This window comes from Panthera leo, chromosome B3 (genome assembly GCF_018350215.1).
Source record: "Panthera leo isolate Ple1 chromosome B3, P.leo_Ple1_pat1.1, whole genome shotgun sequence".
Lineage (NCBI taxonomy): Eukaryota > Metazoa > Chordata > Mammalia > Carnivora > Felidae > Panthera > Panthera leo.
Genome location: NC_056684.1, coordinates 73401834 through 73421266, shown reverse-complemented (window position 1 = coordinate 73421266; position 19433 = coordinate 73401834). Strand labels below are relative to the sequence as shown.

Below are 19433 nucleotides of genomic sequence, written 5' to 3'. Positions count from 1 at the left end.
GCCTATCTGTGAAGCCTCACAGAGCTAACACAACAGCCTCTCCTAGGAGGTGTCAGTCAACCAACATGTGTTTGTTGAGCACCCACTAAGTGCCCTATACAGATGGGGGTGACGCCTAAAAGTCTTGCAGTCTGGTTAGAGTCCACCCAGTTCTGATACCGGGGGTAGTGCCATGCAGAAGCCTTGTTTGCCCATCTCCAATGAGGTAAGTAGGCATCTGTGAAGCACAGAGTGCCCCTCCCCCACACACATACACCCTTATTTTAACACCAACTTTTTAGTTCTAGGAAGGTTCCAAGGTTGTCCACTCAGAAAGGCAGGGGAATTAGGATGAGAGATGAAAGAGGGTTAGGAGGGGTTCCCAGATGGCACAGGCTCCTGTTTGGAAAGATCAGTTGAGGCTTTAGGAATAACACTGCCCCGCCCCCCAGCTCTCCACTCCGGCATGGAGGGTGGGGGGGCGCAGCTTTGATCCTTGTGCTTCACATCCGACCTCCTGGGGGTAACTATAGATTTAGTCAACAAGACTCCAATCTTAAAAAAAAAAATAAGCAAGAGTGGTGGAGAGGGTATGGAGAGAGACAGTAAAGAGAGGGCAGCCAGAAGTAAGTGAGGCAAGGAAGAGAGGAGCAGAAGACAGGACCCAGGGCACGTTAGGGAGGACCACTTGTGAGATGTTGCTGCTGCTGTTCCTGGGGATTGCTGCAAGCAGATGCCTACACGATGAGACACAGAAGTCTGTGAGCCTGCTCAGGCCCCCTCTCTCCCAACTTGCCCCAGACTTCCGCTCTGCTTCCTTCACCCACCCTGGCTCTCGTGATCCTCAGCCCCTGAGAATCCGAACCTGCTATATCAGAGATCCTGTATCAGATGGAGCTTGGGATACTGAGGGAGCCGGAAGGAGAGGAGTACTTCATGCCCTGGTGGCTGCCAGACAGGCCGCTAGGAGACTCCAGGGTGTCCTCGCAGGTAAGTAGGGAAACCAAAGGTTGTCAGGGAGGGCTGAGGGTCAGAGGGCTATGGAGGAAGACAACCAGCGAAAAGGAACTCTAAAGATGTTGAGGTGAAATCGACTTCTTGTCTTTTTAAGCCCCTCCAGTGCAAGGACCCCTGCTTCTGAGTCGAGACCCTGCACAGTACTGCCATGCTGTCTGGGGAGACCCAGACACCCCAAACTACCACAGGTGAGATCATATCATTGAGAATGTACACGGTGCCTCTTCGGCGGTACCCAGAAATGTCTCCAGCTCACCTACAGGTATTCATTCTTGGCAGGTGCAGCCTCTTGAACCCAGGGTACAAAGGAGAGAGTTGCCTGGGAGTAAAGGTGAGATTTGGGGATCTGAAGATCTCTAGCCTGCCTAGACTTCTCCAAGACCATTATTAGCACCAAAATTGTTTAATGTCCTTCCTAATAAATGCAGATTCCTGAGCCCCTTCTCACCCTGGCAATTTACAAAATCAGAGATGGGGAGGGAAGGTGGCAGGAGTCCCTATTCTGACCAGCTGCCTACATGACACTAAGGCAGACTAAAGACAGAGACTGTCCACACTCCTCACTCCTAGTACCCAGTTTCCTATTGTCCTCATCTGCTAAACTAGATGCTACATTCTACTCCCTGCCAGATCCCTGACACCCATCTCCGTGGTTATGCACTGTGGCCAGAGCAGGGTCCCCCACAACTTGTCCAGCCAGATGGGCCTGGGGTCCAAAACACTGATTTTCTCCTGTATGTACGGATTGCCCACACTTCCAAGTGCCATGGAGAGGTGAGGCCCAAATCAAGTCCTTTTCCATGTTCTGTCTCTCCTAGTCTTAAATATCCTGGGGAGGGGGAGGGAGCATAAAAGCAATTTTTATTAAAAGTTGTGCTCATTTGAGGTAACTTGGGTCATGTTGATGAAGTTTGGGTGGGAGCTAAACCCCTTCAGGTAATCCCTTGGGACCATCCCTGCTGAGTTCCGTGGGTGTCTATTTTCAGAAAGATTTCTTCTGTGTTCTCCCACATCCCTGCTTTCCACCGCTACCTTGTCCTGGCCCATCCACAGCCTTCTATCATAGCCTATGCTGCCTGCTGCCAGCTGGACTCAGAAGACAGGCCCCTTGCTGGTACCATTGTCTACTGTGCCCAACATCTTGCCAGCCCCAGCCTCAGCCATAGTGACATCATCACGGTGATTGCTGCATGATGAATAGGAAGATGCAAACAGGTTGGGGATAGGGGACAGGTCACTCAGCTTCCCATGAAGTGGAAGAATCTATTAAGGTTGGAGGAGAAGGTGCCTCAGACTCTAAGAAGAGCTGATTGGGCAGAGGGGCTATGGAATGGCCGGTCAATCTGCTCCACACCCAGTCCCCCTCACCGTGCGGTCATTTGTCCTTAGGCCACACTACATGAATTGCTCCATGCTCTGGGTTTCTCTGGACAGCTCTTCAAGAAGTGGCGGGATTGCCCCTCAGGACCCGGTGGTAAATGAGAGGAATGAGAGTCAGCCTTCCCACAATGTCAAAGAGAGGGGATCACTACCATCCCACCAACTCCTTCCCTCCATTTCTGCTCTACCCTTTCTGAGTTTTCCTCTCATATTGCCTCCTTCACTTTCTGTGCTCAGTTCCAGAGAACTGTTCTACAAGGCCGCAAGTCACAAGGCGTGATGAGTGGGGACAGCTGCTTCTCACTACCCCAGCTGTTAGCCACAGCCTGGCCAAACACTTGGGAGTGCTAGGGGCTTCACTGGGTGTTCCCTTGGAAGAAGAGGTGAGACTGAGAACACCTCGGGGTGCTGGAAGGAAGAGGGGGTCATCAGGTGGCAACGGGCTACCTCCTCCCTAGGGCACTTTGTCTTCACACTGGGAGGCCCGACTGCTGCAGGGTTCTGTAATGACCGCTACCTTCGATGGTGCCCGGCGCACTCGACTTGATCCCGTCACTCTTGCTGCCTTCAAAGATTCAGGCTGGTACCAAGTCAACCACAGTGCTGCAGAGGAGCTGTTGTGGGGCCGGGGTGAGAACAGAGGAGAATCGCATAGGGGCCCTCACCACCTGAGTCAGCTTGGGGGCAGTGAGAGAGGTTGGAAGGGGTTATCTGCCGCAGACGTGTAGCTGAAGCATAAGCACAGCCAGCGCTGAGGGGTGTTGGGGGCTTCACTTGTTCTGAGGGCTCTTTCTCTTCCCACCTCTCAAGCAGGATCTGGCCTGGAATTTGGCCTGGTGACCACATGTGGGGCTGGCTCCTCAGACTTCTTCTGTACTGGCAGGTGTGTGTGCTGAGTGGTTGAGGGGCTGTATGGCTGTCGGGGACCCTGGTGTCAGCTGCCATCCCTTCCACACAGTGGACTGGGCTGCCACTACCTGCACCTGGACAAGGGGAGCTGTTCCTCAGACCCCACGCTGGAAGGCTGCCGCATGTACAAGCCCCTGGCCAATGGGGTGAGACGACTGGAGAAGAGAGAATGGAAGTGAGTGGGCCCGGAGAGGAGTCAACGTCTAAGGCATCTAGGCAAACACTATTCTGCCTCCTGTCCCGCCTTTCAGAGTGAATGCTGGAAGAAGGAAAATGGATTCCCACCTGGGGCAGACAACCCCCACGGGGAAATTTACCATTCCCAGAGTCGTTGCTTCCTTGCCAACCTCACTTCACAACTGCTCCGTGGGGACGAGACCAGGCGTCCCTCTCAGATCCCACACCTGAAGGAAGCAGAGCTCACTGGCCGCTGCTACTTACATCAATGCACAGAAAGGGGAGCATACAACGTGCAGGTAGAGGGGTCACCCTGGGCCTCATGCCTTCCTGGAAAGGCTATTCAGGTGGGTATCATAAGTGAAAAGCTACAGAGCCCCTTGGCAAAAGGAAGTTTGACAATGCTTGTATGGTAGTTAGTACATTTAGATGTTCATTCATTTTTCTCTAAGTACCCACCGAGTCTGTGACTCTGATCTAGATTGTACAATTTCCTTAGAAAGGCTTGAGCAAACAATTGAGGTCATAACTATACCCTGCTATGTATTTCCTTACAGATACCTGGGTACTATGGTCTTCTCTTCTGTCCCCGGGGTCGGCTGTGTCAAACAAATGAAGGTACCAGTGCTGTTACTTCCCCACCTGTGAGTCTTGCCACCCAAGACCTGTTATTCCATCTGTCTTTACAATTAGCTGGGCCCCCAGGCCACTCTGTGGGGAAAGAAATGCTAGAAGAGCTGACTGAAGCAGTACTACAGGCTCTGGTGAGCAGAGGCCACACTGGCAGGTAAAGGGACAGTTCAGACTGAGGATGTACACAGTGGGCCAGGGAGACTGCCTAAGTTGGTTACTTCACCACTCTCCTCTGAAAACTTTGTGCCATTCCTAAGCCTGCACCTGTTTCAGGAGATATACTCTTCCAGGGACTCTATCTCCCTTAAGAGATCCAAATGTCCCTGTAGGTGCTATTTCCACAGCCCCTCCACTACCACTGGACTGGTGTTCACTGTGTACATGTGGAAGTCCTCTGGCTGCCACGGGCCTTCAGTTGGTATGCTGCACAGGGCCCTGACCCTGAGTCTCCACAAGAAGCCCCTGGAAGTATATTATGGAGGAGCCAGCTTTACCACAGAACACATCAAGTAAGACAATATTCCAAGTAGCTTTCTTTCAAATTCCTGGAGTCCAGATGTTTGAAATTGCAGTAAGCACTCATGTGTGTCTTAGGCTTATTTTGGAAAACGAGTGGGATCACCTCAGACCTAGCACTATGCGACACCTTTCCCTCCACAATGATGGAGTTCCCCATCTGTAGGACATAGGGATCCTAGTCCTCTTCCTCCCTAAAGTACTAACAGGCTACTATGTCTAGTTACCTAAACACCATAGTCTAACTGCCAACACCTCACTGCCAGGTTAGGTCTCCTTCCAACAATTTAAGTTGCTAGGAGACTTGGATCTTGGTCTTTTTCCTACTTTCAGGATCTATATTCCTGATTTCCTGTGTAGCTTGATTGGATGAAGCAGAGTTTCATGAGCTCTGTATATTATGATAAAAGTGAAGCCCTTCACCTCCTAAGCCTAAGCATTATTTCAAGCCAAATATTACCTCTATGTTCCTAGGTCACTGGTTACCTTGGACCAGAATTCCTCCATGACTCATCTAGGGCTGTCCATGGGACTCTGCCTAACACTGCTTATCCTGGTGGGTGCACTGGGAACCATGGCCTATCAGAGAAGAGCTATTCTCCAGGTGGCACCAGCTGCCCCTCACCATTCACCAGAGCTCCAAGAAACAAGGGGCCCAGTTGAAGGAGTAAGAGAGGTGTGACATGACAGGATAGATAGGGCAGATTATTTCTTGGAAGACAACTGGATGGAAAGTCTATACTTTTCCCAGAATGCCTCTTTCTCTAGATACCAACTCTATTCTAGCCTTGTAATGAAAAAATTCCAGAGACTTATGGTTCTGAAGATTCTTTATTTTGATACAAAAAATAAACACTTCAACCTATAAAGAGTGTCACTTGTTTTCATATTGGAGAGCAAACTTACAGAACAGGTATTTGTTACCAGCTCCAAGGATATCACAATATGCTTTAGAAAAAGCCATTGCTATTTGGATTCAAACCAACATCAGCATGGAAGGAGTAACAATTATCTCCCTCTCCTGATTTTTACATACTTTTACAAAATCATCACTAGGAAAGCTAATAGTTGGGATGTCACACAATTATGCCAGAATCTGGTAAGAGTGGTGAAATCAGCCATCTGAATCCAGTTAAACTATAAAAACGTGACCTTTTATCGTCCTTCTCTCCTGTTTCTGGAGCAGGAAGGCTCTACTTTATAGCCTCATGGGCCAGCAATAGGCTTGAGTTATAATATGTAGGTTCCCTTTGGTTATACTCACAAAAGAAGCCATTGAATTCTTGAGGGTTTGACATGTAGAAAGGAGCAAGCTAGGAGGCTGACTGATCTGAATTTACTTAGATGGAAAACATTTCTGCTGGGAGTCCAGTTGATAGGCTATTAAAGTTGAAATAACCAAGCCTGTCCTGGTCAACAAGTTCAGTCAGTTGATCAGGATAGCATCCCTAGACTGTTAAGTGACATATTTGAAGTTCTCACTGTAAAGTTGCAGCTCCATCAGATACGATTATCTTCTTTGATTTTAAAGTCCATCAATCTTTACCAGCTGTAGCAGCCACTGCTTGGTAAAACTTTGCCACGAAGTCTGGCTCACTGACCTCCAGCTGCCTGACAAATTCGTTGCGCTCCTGCTCAGCCCAACCTCGAAACCACTGATCCCAAAGACGTAGCTGACACTCAAAGATACAAGGCGGTCGGTTTGCTCCAGACACACTAAGCTGCTCCAGACCTTCCAGCAGTGGCTGTAATTTTCCCGGCACTGCCTTAGCTACCAGGTCCTGTAGGAAACGCTCACGCTGGGGACCTGACCAACTGGCAAACCAGTGAAGAATACACTTCATCTCCTGGGAAGTGATGTAAGACATTGGGGGTGGGGAAGAGTTAGTAATACTGTCTGGCACTGAGGGTAAGGGAGTAGGGAAGGATAGTGGCATCGAAGAGGAAGATGATTCCAGTGGCATCCTGAAACATAAAAGCACTGTTATATACTCTCTAGATAGGGCAACCAAAATACAACTTTCCAACAAAGAATCTTACCGAAAATCACCATCTACAGATAAAGTTATTTTTCACCAATTCAATTTACAAGAAAACAACAGTGTACTTCACATAGGTTATTCTCCAACTACCTTAGAGAAGTCACCCCAAAATAACTTCATATTTGCCAACCTCCCTCCCTTTCAAACCCATTAGCCTCCCCAACCACTGCTTCTCTCCATTATTCTTATAAAGAATCTAAAAATAACCAACACATTTCTTGTTCACTCTCTCTGGCCTACTTCTATGTTCCAGGTTGAGTAAAGAAAAATGATAATGTTGGTCCACCTCATCTTCCTTAAAATGAAAAAAGGTACATATTTTTTTAATCTAGTACATGCAGCTGGTGAGGGCCTAGCTGCTAATAATTCCAGAGCTATCAATGGTGAAAATCATATATGATAAGTCTTCTTTGTAATGTGCACATTGCCTCTGAGATATGCCAAGAGCTTCATAACATCCATTACTTCCTTATATTTCCTGTTAAAGCACCAGGAAAAATTAAAGAGCAAAGTAAGTGAGCGTGCCTCACCCAAAATAAGATAACACAGAAAGGAAAAAATAGAAGAAGCCACGTGTTTATTCAAGACTGAAAAAAGTCTAGTTGGTTTGATGACTTAGGAGTGTAACAAGTATCATACTGCGGGAGATGGATGACAATTTATGTCTTTGAACATTTTCCTTAAGGTTTAATATATAATACCTATTGATACCCTGTCATTGATTTGCATCAGTAATGCAAATGGAAGGTCAGTCGACTTGAATAGTTTGAGTTCCACAGTTTGAATGTCTAACAATGAAAACTTTAAACTACTTGTCTATGACCCATTTTACTGTTTGTGTTTCTTCTGCTGCAGGTTGGAGTATTTGTAGTGACAAAGAGAAGAATCCGTAAGCAATTAACATCAGTTCAGTACCCAAACAGTACAGGGAGGTTGCCTTTTTCACAGAGCTCCTCCAAGAAGCAATCTCTCCTAAAGGAACTTTATTCTTACTCGGGGAAAGGAGAAACTTTTGCCTAGTCTTGCGACATGGCCTCCACAGCAAACTCAAGTTCAATAATTTTGAATTAGTTCACAGTCTGGGCCCAAAGACACGGTGCCGCCACTTGCCCACTTTGGAGGCCACGGAGCCTGGCATTCTAAGATCCCAAAGAGCAACGTAGCCTTAGATGGGAGTGGCGGGGATTCAGATATCGGGAGGCGGCAGCTGTACCGGTAGGAGAGCGGGAAGTGTGCCCAACTAGGGTAACCCGCAAACACCGAGTCTGACCCGGCCCAGGGAGGGACTTCTACCCCGCTTACCTCCCCTTTCCTCTCACAGGGCACCTGGAGACCGTCACAAAGTGCTTAAACCCCAACTGTCGCCGCCGCTTCCATGTTTCCTGAAAACCATAACCAGGGCCAGCCCGGCAGCCCACGCACTTCCGGTCCCGGAGCAGCCCCAAAAACCCAAGCGCCTCAGCGCCTCAGTCTTAGGTTCGGAGATAGCCGACTAACTCCGATTTTGGTTAGGCCAGAGTCGAGGGCTTCCGAGTACATTCGATTCAAAGCCTCGGTAAGACGAAGATAACCGAGTTCTGAAGGCCGCGTGAGGAAGGGGGCGAGGCTGGGAGGATGGGAAGAACTGATTGGTGCCGATGTTGAGACGGAAATACCCGAGCAATTCCGGAGGAACCCGAGGAGTTCTGAGTGGTAATCGAGGGGTTGACTATGGCAGTGGGCGGGGTCAGCTCGGTACGTTCGAAGGGCGTTGGCGGAAATTACCGAAGATGCCCGAAGCCGTCGGGACGGACCCGAGTACCTCACGCAAGATGGCGGAGCTGGAGGAGGTGACTCTGGACGGGAAGCCTCTTCAGGCGCTGCGGGTGACCGACCTGAAGGCCGCACTGGAGCAGCGAGGCCTAGCCAAGAGCGGGCAGAAGAGTGCCCTGGTCAAGCGGCTCAAAGGGGTGAGAAGACGGCGTTGCCGGGGTGTCGGAGGGGAGCGGACCCGGTAGAGACGAGTCTCTGCCGCGGCGCAGGCGCAGTGTCCGGGCTCCGCGCGAGCTCGCTCAGGCCGCCAGCGCGAGCCTCCGGAACCGCGCGCACGGTGGTTGGTGAGGCTCGCGCTGGAATAGAGACAGCGCCGGTTCCCGCCTTAACGGCAGCGGCACGAGCCCAAAATGGGAGGGTGCGCGCTACTCTCCCGGAGTGTCTTAAGCTCCTTCCTCCTTCCCCCACCCCCTCCTTGTTTGTGTCTGTGGTTTCGGCGCATGCGCTGCAGAAGGAGTTAAATCCCACCACTACCACCGGCGTTGCTGGCCTCAGGGGGGCGAATTGGGCTGGGTCAGAGTTAGGGGTATAGTTGGGCGGAGGGGTTAATGGGGCTGGTGTCGGTATCCGGAGGAATAGGATTGGGATAGGGTAAAACGCCTACCTGATTAGATTAGGAGGTGAGATGAAGAGAGACCTTGACTTGAAGGGACTCGGTTGTAGAGGGGTGTATGATTTATCCAGAAGCAATTTGGGTGGATAAGAGTTTGGTGAATATTGGTGAGAGAGGTGGGGCAGGTTGTTATATGTTGGGGATTTTGAATCGATTTGAGTAGTTTAGGGTGGGATCGTCATGAGGTGGATGGATTTGTGTGTATAGATTTGGTGTAAACGGAGGCAATGTGAGGATGTCATGGTTTTAATTGGGGTTAATTAGGATACATGGTGTTTAGTCCCCATTAGGGCTGAGTTGGCTCAAGGGTTAAATTGACAGACCGTTGCCTGCCTGTACAGAGCTGACGGTTTCGTGTGTGTGGATTGGGTCAGCCACAGTTTAGAGTCTGTGGTCATTTTGTTCTATAGCCTCCTTTTTGAAATTTTTATAGACTTGATAAATCTAGGTGCCACTCTGTTGGAAACAATACAAATTCACTCAAGTAGATCTAGCCCTGGGTAACTGACCAAGTAATTCAGTCAAGCCAAAACCAGCAGCCCCATGTTGGTTTCCTGTATTTGAAGCTGACTTGAGCATTTGAAGTCATTTTACCTGCATGGCCAGATTTAGAAGGGACATTAGTCAGAAGTGCAGAAGATAATAGAGATTGTAGTACTGGTTCTGTCACTGTCACTGATTTTATTACATAGCCAGGTCGCTCATTTTCTTCATGTGCCTGCATTTTACATTTGTACATTTGGGAGCAGTAACCATGGCTACTTTTAAGGGTCTTCTGAAGATGAGTAAGAACAGTATTAGTAAAGGGCTTTTAGGTTCCTGGAAAAGGAGTACAGTTTAAGTGTGTATGGTTAGTCATTGCATTCAATGAAGAGATTGGGGAGTGGTGGGTTTTTTCCCCCAAGTTTCTGACTTTTGCCATTCTCTATACCAGGCTCTAATGCTAGAAAATTTGCAGAAACACTCAACACCCCATGCTGCATTCCAGCCAAATTCCCAGGTAAGAAAAAAGATTTATTAGATAGGGTGGGCTCTTTGGATGCACAGACATATGGAAGGACATAATGATGTATATTTGATGGTTAATTCCTCACCAGTATTTTTCTGAATTCCCTGAGTTGGAAAAGTCCTCATACCAGATCAGATGAATTCTAATAAAAAAATTCAGAAACAGAATTAGAAGAGCTATTAGTTAATTTCTGATACTTGCAATGATGTGTGCAAAAAGATGTGGTTCCAATTGATGAAGTGTAGTACAAGAATCTGGAGCCATTCATTTGCCATTGATTTGGAAAAAGTAGTTGATGTCTTTGAATGAAGACATGAAGTAGACAATCAATAGGGCAGTGTAGGATGATACTTGCTGATCAAGAAGAATTCTTGTGTTGACATAGATTTTCCAAGAATTCAATCCTTTGGAAATATCCACCATTACTAGTGTTAATGCTAACTGTGCACTTACTTGTAAATATCATTAATTACTCTGTTACTTAGGGCAAGAAACTTAACCTTTAGATGCCTTGGATTCCACAATTTCTATGTATAATATTAGAAAAGGTTGGACTATATCCGTAGTTTTATAACTGCTCTACTTTAGTTTTGTAGACCTGCTTTTGGGGGATTTCTGGGGAAGATAACCTTCTTCCCAAGTGGGCAGGTGCTCATATTCCCCACCTAACTAAATTTGATCTTCTTTTATCTGTCTTATATATTGAGTTTCAGTGTAAGATTTTTTTAGAAGAAACAATTCCACAGTTTAAAAAAATAAAATTCTTAGACTGCAATTTCATAAGACTCTTTTCAGCTTTTAAAATCCCCTCATTATAGTATGTTATGTACTTAAAGGAAAAATCTAGGTCTTTGTTAGTGCAATGTTGTGCAGCTCCAGTACTAGGTGAAGTCCCAAGATACTATGGAAAAACAAGAGAGCCTTCCTAGTCCCTTGTTACCACTTCATTAAGCTATGTCATAATCTAGTCTGTTTATGGAAGTTTAGTTAAGTATAAGTGTAAGAAACTATATGAGTTAATCAGTTTATGATTATATTCCATTTATTCATTGCATTTTAGTCTTTGAAGCTTTGCTTTAGTAACATAGGATTTTTGCAGTAAATCTGTACGTTCTCTAATAAATGCAACCCACATTTTATCAATGTCCATTGAGTACCAAGAGATGCATCTCTACTTTAAGTGAAAATAAACATTTACCATGCTTAGGAAAGATGACTAAAAACAAACAATATTCAGATTTTTTCCCTTTTTTTGGCATTCTAGTAGGACTTGCTAAGCAAGAAGGTTCTGGGAAGGACTTGTGACAGAAGAGTGATGTGGGACTCTGTGTTACAGGAAAAAATGGGAAAAGGGATTAAGCTCCTGGATTTTAATGTTGTTACCAAGGATTTTTTCCCACCCAAAGAAAAAGGAAGTTAAAACTCTGTTTAAATGATGAATAGACATCCCTTTTCTTAATCTCTTACATAGTTTAAGTGCCGTATGTAAATTTTGGAGTTGTTTAACAAAATGATCCCTGGATAGGTGGAGATTTACCTTTTTTTATCAACAACAAAATGACCTAGTAGGAACTTGTATTTTTTCCTTTCAGTTCTTGATATTACTAAAAAGAAAATTTAGATTAACTTTAAATAACATTTTAGATTAAAATTTGGATTAAAACATAATTTTGCAGGAATTTTTATTTTAATTTGGGCATCACTCTTTCGTTGGGACTAAATATTCAAGATAAGAAATTATGTGCAGTTCCTCTTTTTGCCATCTTTTCTGAATCATAGGGTTATTTATTTTGGTCCTCACCATAATTAGAAAAGGGCCTTCCAACATTTTGATTATCTTTCTTGGGTTCAAATATAAGGAGTAGACTTTTGCTCCATGGAATTTTCTTCCTTGTGTTTTCCTGGTTTGCTTTCCTCGACTTTCTTTTTCCATGTCTTCTACACAGATTGGCGAGGAAATGAGCCAGAACAGTTTCATAAAGCAGTATCTGGAAAAGCAGCAGGAGCTACTTAGGCAGCGTCTGGAACGTGAAGCCCGAGAAGCTGCAGAACTTGAAGGTAAGCCCAGACTGTCACTTCTTTCAAGGAGTTCTTCATTCTTATTCCTGTCACTGAATAGATAGGCCTGTTTAAGTAGGCAATTTCAGGAGTAAGTCAAGCTGAAACTGCTACTTACTTGCTTTGGTAGTTAAGCCAAGTGAGTTGTTATTTACTTTTTGTCAGGGAAGAAGACACTTAATTTGACTGTTAGAAAAGGATTCCTGCCAATAGGAAGAATTATAAGTAAATTAAGCTGCCCTTTAAATGAGGTAGATCTTAATCCCAGGGAGTTTTTTCTCTATGTACAGTGCTCTTTTTAGTATATACTCTGTGTCCCGTGACTTTGCCTGATCTCCTTCGCTCCTCTACATATTCCCACATGCTGAGCCCTTCACTCCCTCCCTGCCCCGACCCAATCTGTGCTTTGCAGAAGCTTCAGCTGAGTCGGAGGACGAGATGATCCATCCTGAGGGAGTGGCTTCCCTGCTGCCTCCTGACTTTCAGAGCAGCCTGGAGAGACCAGAGCTGGAGCTCAGCAGACATTCACCCAGTACGTATCTCCCTCCCCACTGCGCTGTTTTGTCAATCCTGCGTAGTTGGTGGGGGGAGGTAGTTACGCCTCCTTTCATGCTAAGCCTCTGTTAAAGTCCCAGGGCAGTTCTGTGACATTGATACTTCACATCTGTTTGTCATGGGAATTATGTCCTTTTTGAAGTCTGCTTTCACCTCTGTGTTGTGACAACCTCTCAGAGTGTTTTAAAGGCAGTATGATTTTTCTTCGCATCTGTACCTCTTTAACCTCCTCTACTTCTGAATTTACAGGAGTCACAACTCTGTCATCTTTTCACCAGTTGTATGGGTTACGTGTTGCCCATCCAGTCACCCCCCCCAAATGGACATCTGCTGTAGTTTATTAATTCATTCAACAAATTTTCATTAAGTGCCTTTTGTATGCTAGACACATGCTGGGCACCAGGAATATAGGAGAGCAAGGACAAGTCTCTGCCCTAATGAAATGTATAGTTTAGTGAAGAGATGGACATTAGTCAGGTTATTGCATAATTATTACTGTTGTGCTCTGTGCTCTCAGAGGCAGTGCAGAATATCATGTGAGCATATTACAGGGAGCTCTAACTCACTGTGTAGGGTGGGTTCAGGCAAGATTAGTTTTTCACATAAAAATTAAGCACCCAGTTTCGCGTAGTATCTCAAGCAAATGCCTGTAAACACAGCCTTTGTTTTCTAAACTACCTAAGACGGTATACTTTTAGGGGAACATGTATATAGGACGTGGACAATAAATATATTAAAACAATTTGTAATTAAAAGGATTGTGAATCATTTTCAATGTTAGTGGTCATGGGGAAGGTGATCACTCCATATTTAATATTTTTAGGACATGTAGAAGTTACTACCTCTTCTGATGAATATAGAATTCCTTTCTGAACATAGATTTTTTTTTTTTTAGCAGATATTTAACGGTAAGAGAAAAATAAGTTATTTTAGAGATCTCTTTTCTTCTCAAGTACAAAAGTAGCAGAGTCTCAGTTGATCCATTTTGCTCCTAATACTCTTTTCCCCATGATTGTAAAGCCAGAAGGGAGGGGGAAAACTCTTCTAGATTAGTTGTCAGTGTTTTCAGAAGTCAGTCACGAAAGTATTTATTAAGTTTCTGCTGTGAGTATAGGGGGCGTTAACACATTATAAAGTCTTTTTGGGAGAGGAAAATTGCACATACAGCCATTAAGAGAAGATGGTGTGCTTTAAAGTGATACATAAATAGTACAAACACATGGACCATAAGAATACAGAATAAAAGTTCCCTGAGGACTGCAGTGATGAGAGAGAGCTTCATGGAAAAGGTGTAGGATTTGAACTGAGCCCTAGAAATCAGTAGGATTTGAATTGGCTCAGAGGAAACAAGAGAGTATTTTTAGGAAGGAACAAATGCATAGAAATAATGAATGTGATATTTTTATTTTTGTATGTTTATTTATCTTTGAGGGGGGCGAGGTGGAGGGGCAGAGAGAGAGGGACAGAGGATCCAAAGCAGGTTCTGGGCCGATGGTAGCAAGGCTGGTGCAGGGCTTGTGGATTGTTTTTCTGGGGTTTTTTTGTTTGTTTGTTTGTTTGTTTGCCTGTTTGTTTGTTTGTTTGTTTGTTTTTACCTATATGAGGCTCAGACTCATGAGATCCAGGAGATCATGATCTGAGCCAAAGTCGGATGCTCAACCAACAGCCACCAGGTGCCCCTGGATGTGATATTTTTAAAGGAGAAGTAATGAATTAGTGCAGCCAGAGTGAAGTGGTCTTACATATTCAAAAATAGTCAGAAGGGCTGGGTGGCTCAGTCGGTTAAGCATCCAGCTTCGGCTCAGGTCATGATCTCACTGTCCTGAGTTCGAGCCCCGCGTCGGGCTCTGTGCTGACAGCTCAGAGCCTGGAGCCTGTTTTGGATTCTGTGTCTCCCTCTCTGTCTCTGTCCCTCCCCTGTTTGTGCTCTGTCTTTCTCTCTCTCAGAAATAAACATTAAAAAAAGAATAGAGAAACAACTTGTAAGGTAGATTGGGATAATAGTGCAAAGGTCTTTGAATGTTAATTCAATGAATATGAGGTTTTTTATTCTAAAGGAGAAACCACTGAAAATTCTTAATAGGAGCATGATTTGATGAAGAACTCTCTTTAAATAAAAGAGTCTCAGTTCTGAATGTAATTTGAAATGAAAATAATAAATGGATCCTGAAACAAATAAGGTTTCAAAAGCAAATAAATTAGAAGAGATTACTGAAGTAAATTGTAGAGCACAGCTAACAATTGCCATTTGTGCTCTTCATTGTACTGTCTACCATAAACTTCCTACCTCTGATCTTGGTTAGAATATGGATCTCATAGATGTCGTACAAAATTTGGGCAAGATCCTCAACGAAGTGGTAGTTTGGAGTTCTAGCAGTGTGTATTTGGAGCAGTGGTAATGCCTAGAGTTTACCCAGAAAATTAGATTCTTTCAAGGTTCGCTGTGTTAATCTGCCATAGGCCAGGAAACTATTGAGATACCAGTTTATTTGGATGTTTTGGGAATCCTCTCTTTAATTAAGATTTTGATTTTAGGTTTCTAGTGACATATTTTGCTAATCGGTAGTGGCACCTGATGATCTGATTTTTTTTTTTTTTTTTTTTTGTATTACTATTTTTAAGAATGTGGCTTCCTGGGCCTTACCCCAAGAGTCTCAGGGAATGGGAGTCTGGGATTCTACATGTTTTTAAAAGCCCCCTGGTAGTTTTGTTAATCAACTCAATTTGTGAATGACTAACTGAAAGAATAATTTTTCAATATTGTATTTGATGAGGATCTTTGGCTTATATTCCAGCAATCTCCTGTTTATGTGTTATACACAAAACCCTTTCCTTCTTGACTTCTCTTTCTACCACTTTCTTCAGATTTTTCTAAGGTATGGGGAGTCCATAGTCAGAAGTTGTCTGGACTCACCTCTAGGTCATGATTGGGTATACAGAAATTCTTATTGCCGCCATTAGTTATTTCAAAAAGAGTCCAATCTAGGAAAATACAAAAACATTTAAAAGTGGATATCAGGATACAGGTTCTTTAACAAAGGTATAGCTCTAGGAAATCTTAACTAGCCTTTTGCTTATAGGGCATACAGTCCTCATTCCTTTTTCTTCTATTAAATGTGAAAGCTGAGATTCTAGAGAAACGCTAGTTAAGTTACTTACTCAGCTGCCATGAGTCAGATGTAGGTTTGGCATCATTGCCAGTTCTCTTCTCTTAATTCCTGCTTCTCATTCATACCCAAGGATACCCTTTGTACACAGGCTTTGATGTGATCTCTAACTACCTTACTTGGGTCCTGCCAGTCCTGCCCATGGATTTATCTTCTAGAATGAAGGTACTGCTTTCCTATGTGGACCTTAAACATTCTTCACTTCTCCACTGTCTAGCAGCCACCTTACACTTTGTCCTGAAGGCTTCTGGCTTTGGAATCTTAGAAATCTTATATTTACTCTGACTTACTTTTCAACTCCTAAAATACACTGGCTCCATCCTTTGCTAAAGGTACTCAGTTTCTACACATACTGTTAACATCTGGCTTAAGACACTTACGTTAAGACATCTTGTGCCCATCATAGAAGATGTCACCTTTCCCAGAAGCTTGTCTGCATCAGATCAGCTCCTTACTAAGAGCTAGAAAGTGATTCCTGATTTCTTTATTTATTTTTTTCTTTATATTTTGTATTGCTTATTGAGTTCCTATTTTATGTCTGAGGGTCCCCTCCAAGTTGTCACTTTTTTTTTGCTAAACACTCATGACCAAAACTTTCTGAATGGCCCACGTCTCTTTGATGAATCAAGTGCTTCCAGAGGGTTAACATTTGGAATCCTATCACTGTAGTTTTACAGCATCTGGACAACATTATGATCCAAGTTATAAATAGCACTCAACTTTCAATAGGTAGAGAAAAATGCTCTTTGCTTGTACATAAATTTTAAAATCACAACTCTAGAACTCTTTGACCTGTATAACACATTAATCTGGCCAGCTTTATAAAACATGTCTTTTTCCCACCCCTTAAAATCACATTTGTTTATTCAGAGCATATGTGTGTTTACTGAAAGCCTGTTTTTCACCACAAAGCATTTTAGTATGGCTGTAAATATGTGCATATAATTTCTGTTTATGAATTGAAAAGAAAACAGAGAATGTTTCTCAGAACTTGCCGTGATAAAAACGAGTACTTGGGATGGCTAGGCCTATGAATTTTAGCTATTTATAGGATTTGAGGAGTATTTTTTTTCTTCCAGAGGATAGGATTTTATCCTTTTAATAATATTTATTGTCAGGGCACCTGGGTGGCTCAGCCGATTAAGCGTCCAGCTTCGGCTCAGGTCATGATTTCATGGTTCATGAGTTCGAGCCCTCCATCGGGCTCTGTGCTAACAGCTCAGAGCCTGGATCCTACTTCAGATTCTGTGTCTCCCTCTCTTTCTGTCCCTCTCCTGCTCGCACTGTGACTCTCTCTCTCAAAAATAAATAAACATCTAAAAAAAAAGTTAAATAATATTTATTGTTTTATTACAAAAGTATGTATTTATTAAAGAAAATTTGGGAAAACTAGAGAAAACAAGTTTTTAACTTTTTTTATGTTTTTATTTTATTTTGGGGAGAGAGAAGGAGAGAGAGCATGAGCAAGGGAGGGGCAGAGAGAGAGGAAGACACAGAATCTGAAGCAGGCTCCAGCCTCTGAGCTGTCAGCACTGAGCCCAACACAGGGCTTGAACCCACGAACCGTGAGATCAAGACCCGAGCCGAAGTCGGATGCTTAACCGACTGAGTCACCCAGGCGCCCCAAGAAAACAAATTTTTAAATCATCCATAGTCCTACACACTAAAAAAACCTCAGCTGATATTTTGATGTATAATTTTCCCCATCTTTTCTTTGTCTGTGTATAAGCTTAAAATGCCTACAAAATTCAAATCTTCACGTTACCTCTGACCTGGTTAACTTTTTTTTTTTTCTTTTTTTTGAGCATCTGGATGATTTTTTTTTTTAAGTGTTTATTCACCTTTGAGAGAGAGCATGGGCAGGAGCTCATGACCTGAGCCAAAGTCAGACACTTAACCAACTGAGCCACCCAGGTGCCCCTGCATGATTTTTTTTAAGCTGACTTATTTATTCTGAGAGAGTGAGAGAGTGGGGGAGGGACAGAGAGAGAAAGAAGGAGAGAGGGAATCCCAAGCAGGCTTCTTGCTGTCAGTGTAGAGTCCAGCATGGGGCTTGATCTCAAGAACTGTGAGATCATGACCTGAGCTGAAATCAAGAGTCAGACACTTAATTGACAGAGCCACCCAAGTGCCCCTGAGATTTTTATTTTTAAATAATCTCTACACTGAACAAGGGGCTCAAACTCAAAACCCTAAGATTAAGAGTTGCATGCTTTACCAACTTAGCAAGCCAGGTGCCTCCTAAGACATTATTTTTGAATTATTTTTTATTTTTTAAGTAGGCTTCATGCTGTGCGTGGAACCCAACGTGGGGTTGGAGCCCAACGTGGAGTTTGAACCCACAACCCTGAGATCAAGACCTGAGCTGAGATCAAGATTCGGATGCTTTAACTAAGCTACCCAGATGCCCCAAGACATTTTTTTTTTTTTTTAGAGCAATTTTAGGTTCAGGGCAAAATTAAGAGGATGGTATAGAGATTTCCTGTATGCCTTCTGTTCCCACCCATGCATAGTCTCTCCTGTTATCCACATCCCCCATCATTGTGGTACATTTCTTAAAATTGATGAACCTACATTGACAAGTCATAATCACCCAAGATCCATAGTTTACCTTAGAGTTCACTCTTAAGTTGTACATTTTGTGGGTTTGGATTGATGTATAATATGTACCCATCACTCCAGTATCATACGGAGTATTTTCACTGTTGTAAAAGTTCTCTGTGCTCTGCCTGTTCAGCCCTCCTGCCCCCAGCCTCTGCCTTTTTTTTTTTTTTTTTTTTTTTTGGTTAAACTACAAAAATAACTTCTTTCTTTTAAACTTTTGTAAAGGAGCTTTATCTGAAATTAATGGAAAACAATCTTCTTTTGGTTTATTCAAATTGTAATTTAACCTATTTCAGGCCACTTAATTACTAAATCCTTATTGATTATTATAATCACATTATTTATTAATTTCCTACAGATTATCCTTCAAATGTTTGCTAGAGAGTCTGGCCTGCCATTATATATCCTAAGCACATACCCATAATGCAGGTGTTTATTCACTAACCCAGATGTAAAATGGTATATATTCAGAGATCTTATTAGTCAAGTGATGATGGAGTAAAGTTTTACAAAATATGTGCAGTCTTCTAGTTCATTTTATGTTTATTTTTTTTAATGTTTATTTTTGAAAGAGCCTGAAAGTGCAAGCAGGGAAGGGGCAGAAAGAAAGGGTGACAGGATCAGAAGTGGGCTCTGTACTGACAGCAGAGAGTCCAATTAGGGGCTCGAACTCATAAACTATGAGATCATGACTTGAGCAGGTTGGATGTGTAACCAGAGGAACCACCCAGGTGCCCCTGTTTCTTCTTATAATTACAGAAGCAAAGACTAGTTCATTTTAGTTCTTTGGTATATATTTATTTTATTTTTTTTAAGTAGCTCCGCATCTAATGCGGGGTTTGAACTCATGACCCTGAGATCAAGAGTCACATTTTCTACCAACTGAGTCAGCCAGGTGCCCCAAATTGTTGGGATATAGAAATAAGAAGACTGAATTAGACCTCACACCGTTTGCTTTATTT

At 43.7% G+C, this 19433-nt stretch overlaps 3 protein-coding genes across 11 annotated transcripts in view; 2 read left to right on the top strand and 1 right to left on the bottom strand.

Annotated features, from left to right (window-relative positions):
- The first annotated feature begins 584 nt into the window (after positions 1-584).
- Positions 585-5422, top strand: LMLN2 (leishmanolysin like peptidase 2). The gene is given in 15 exon segments (XM_042942733.1): positions 585-969; positions 1100-1184; positions 1276-1327; positions 1627-1798; positions 1933-2047; positions 2049-2175; positions 2386-2470; positions 2614-2759; positions 2835-3006; positions 3190-3259; positions 3335-3431; positions 3537-3809; positions 4020-4249; positions 4425-4604; positions 5086-5422. Coding segments are annotated over 15 exon segments (2307 nt in total). The 5' UTR covers positions 585-674; the 3' UTR covers positions 5294-5422.
- A 1-nt stretch (position 5423) lies between these two features.
- Positions 5424-8070, bottom strand: CB3H14orf119 (chromosome B3 C14orf119 homolog). Its single transcript, XM_042942734.1, has 2 exons — positions 7956-8070; positions 5424-6576 (listed from the first exon to the last, which is right to left on the bottom strand). The coding sequence occupies exon 2, from the start codon at positions 6573-6575 to the stop codon at positions 6147-6149; it is 429 nt and encodes a 142-aa protein (XP_042798668.1). The 5' UTR covers position 6576; positions 7956-8070; the 3' UTR covers positions 5424-6146.
- A 220-nt stretch (positions 8071-8290) lies between these two features.
- ACIN1 (apoptotic chromatin condensation inducer 1) overlaps positions 8291-19433 on the top strand; it is a 33804-nt gene continuing 22661 nt past the window's right edge. For 6 of the 9 annotated variants that reach the window (XM_042942727.1, XM_042942725.1, XM_042942723.1 and 3 more), the window contains exons 1-4: positions 8291-8602; positions 10013-10078; positions 12034-12145; positions 12558-12677. In XM_042942727.1, the coding sequence (XP_042798661.1) occupies positions 8291-8602; positions 10013-10078; positions 12034-12145; positions 12558-12677 (610 nt within the window). Of the gene's footprint in view, positions 8603-8868; positions 8979-8998; positions 9086-10012; positions 10079-12033; positions 12146-12557; positions 12678-19433 lie in introns of those variants that run through there. The other 3 variants (XM_042942729.1, XM_042942728.1, XM_042942726.1) reach the window with 3 other exon arrangements.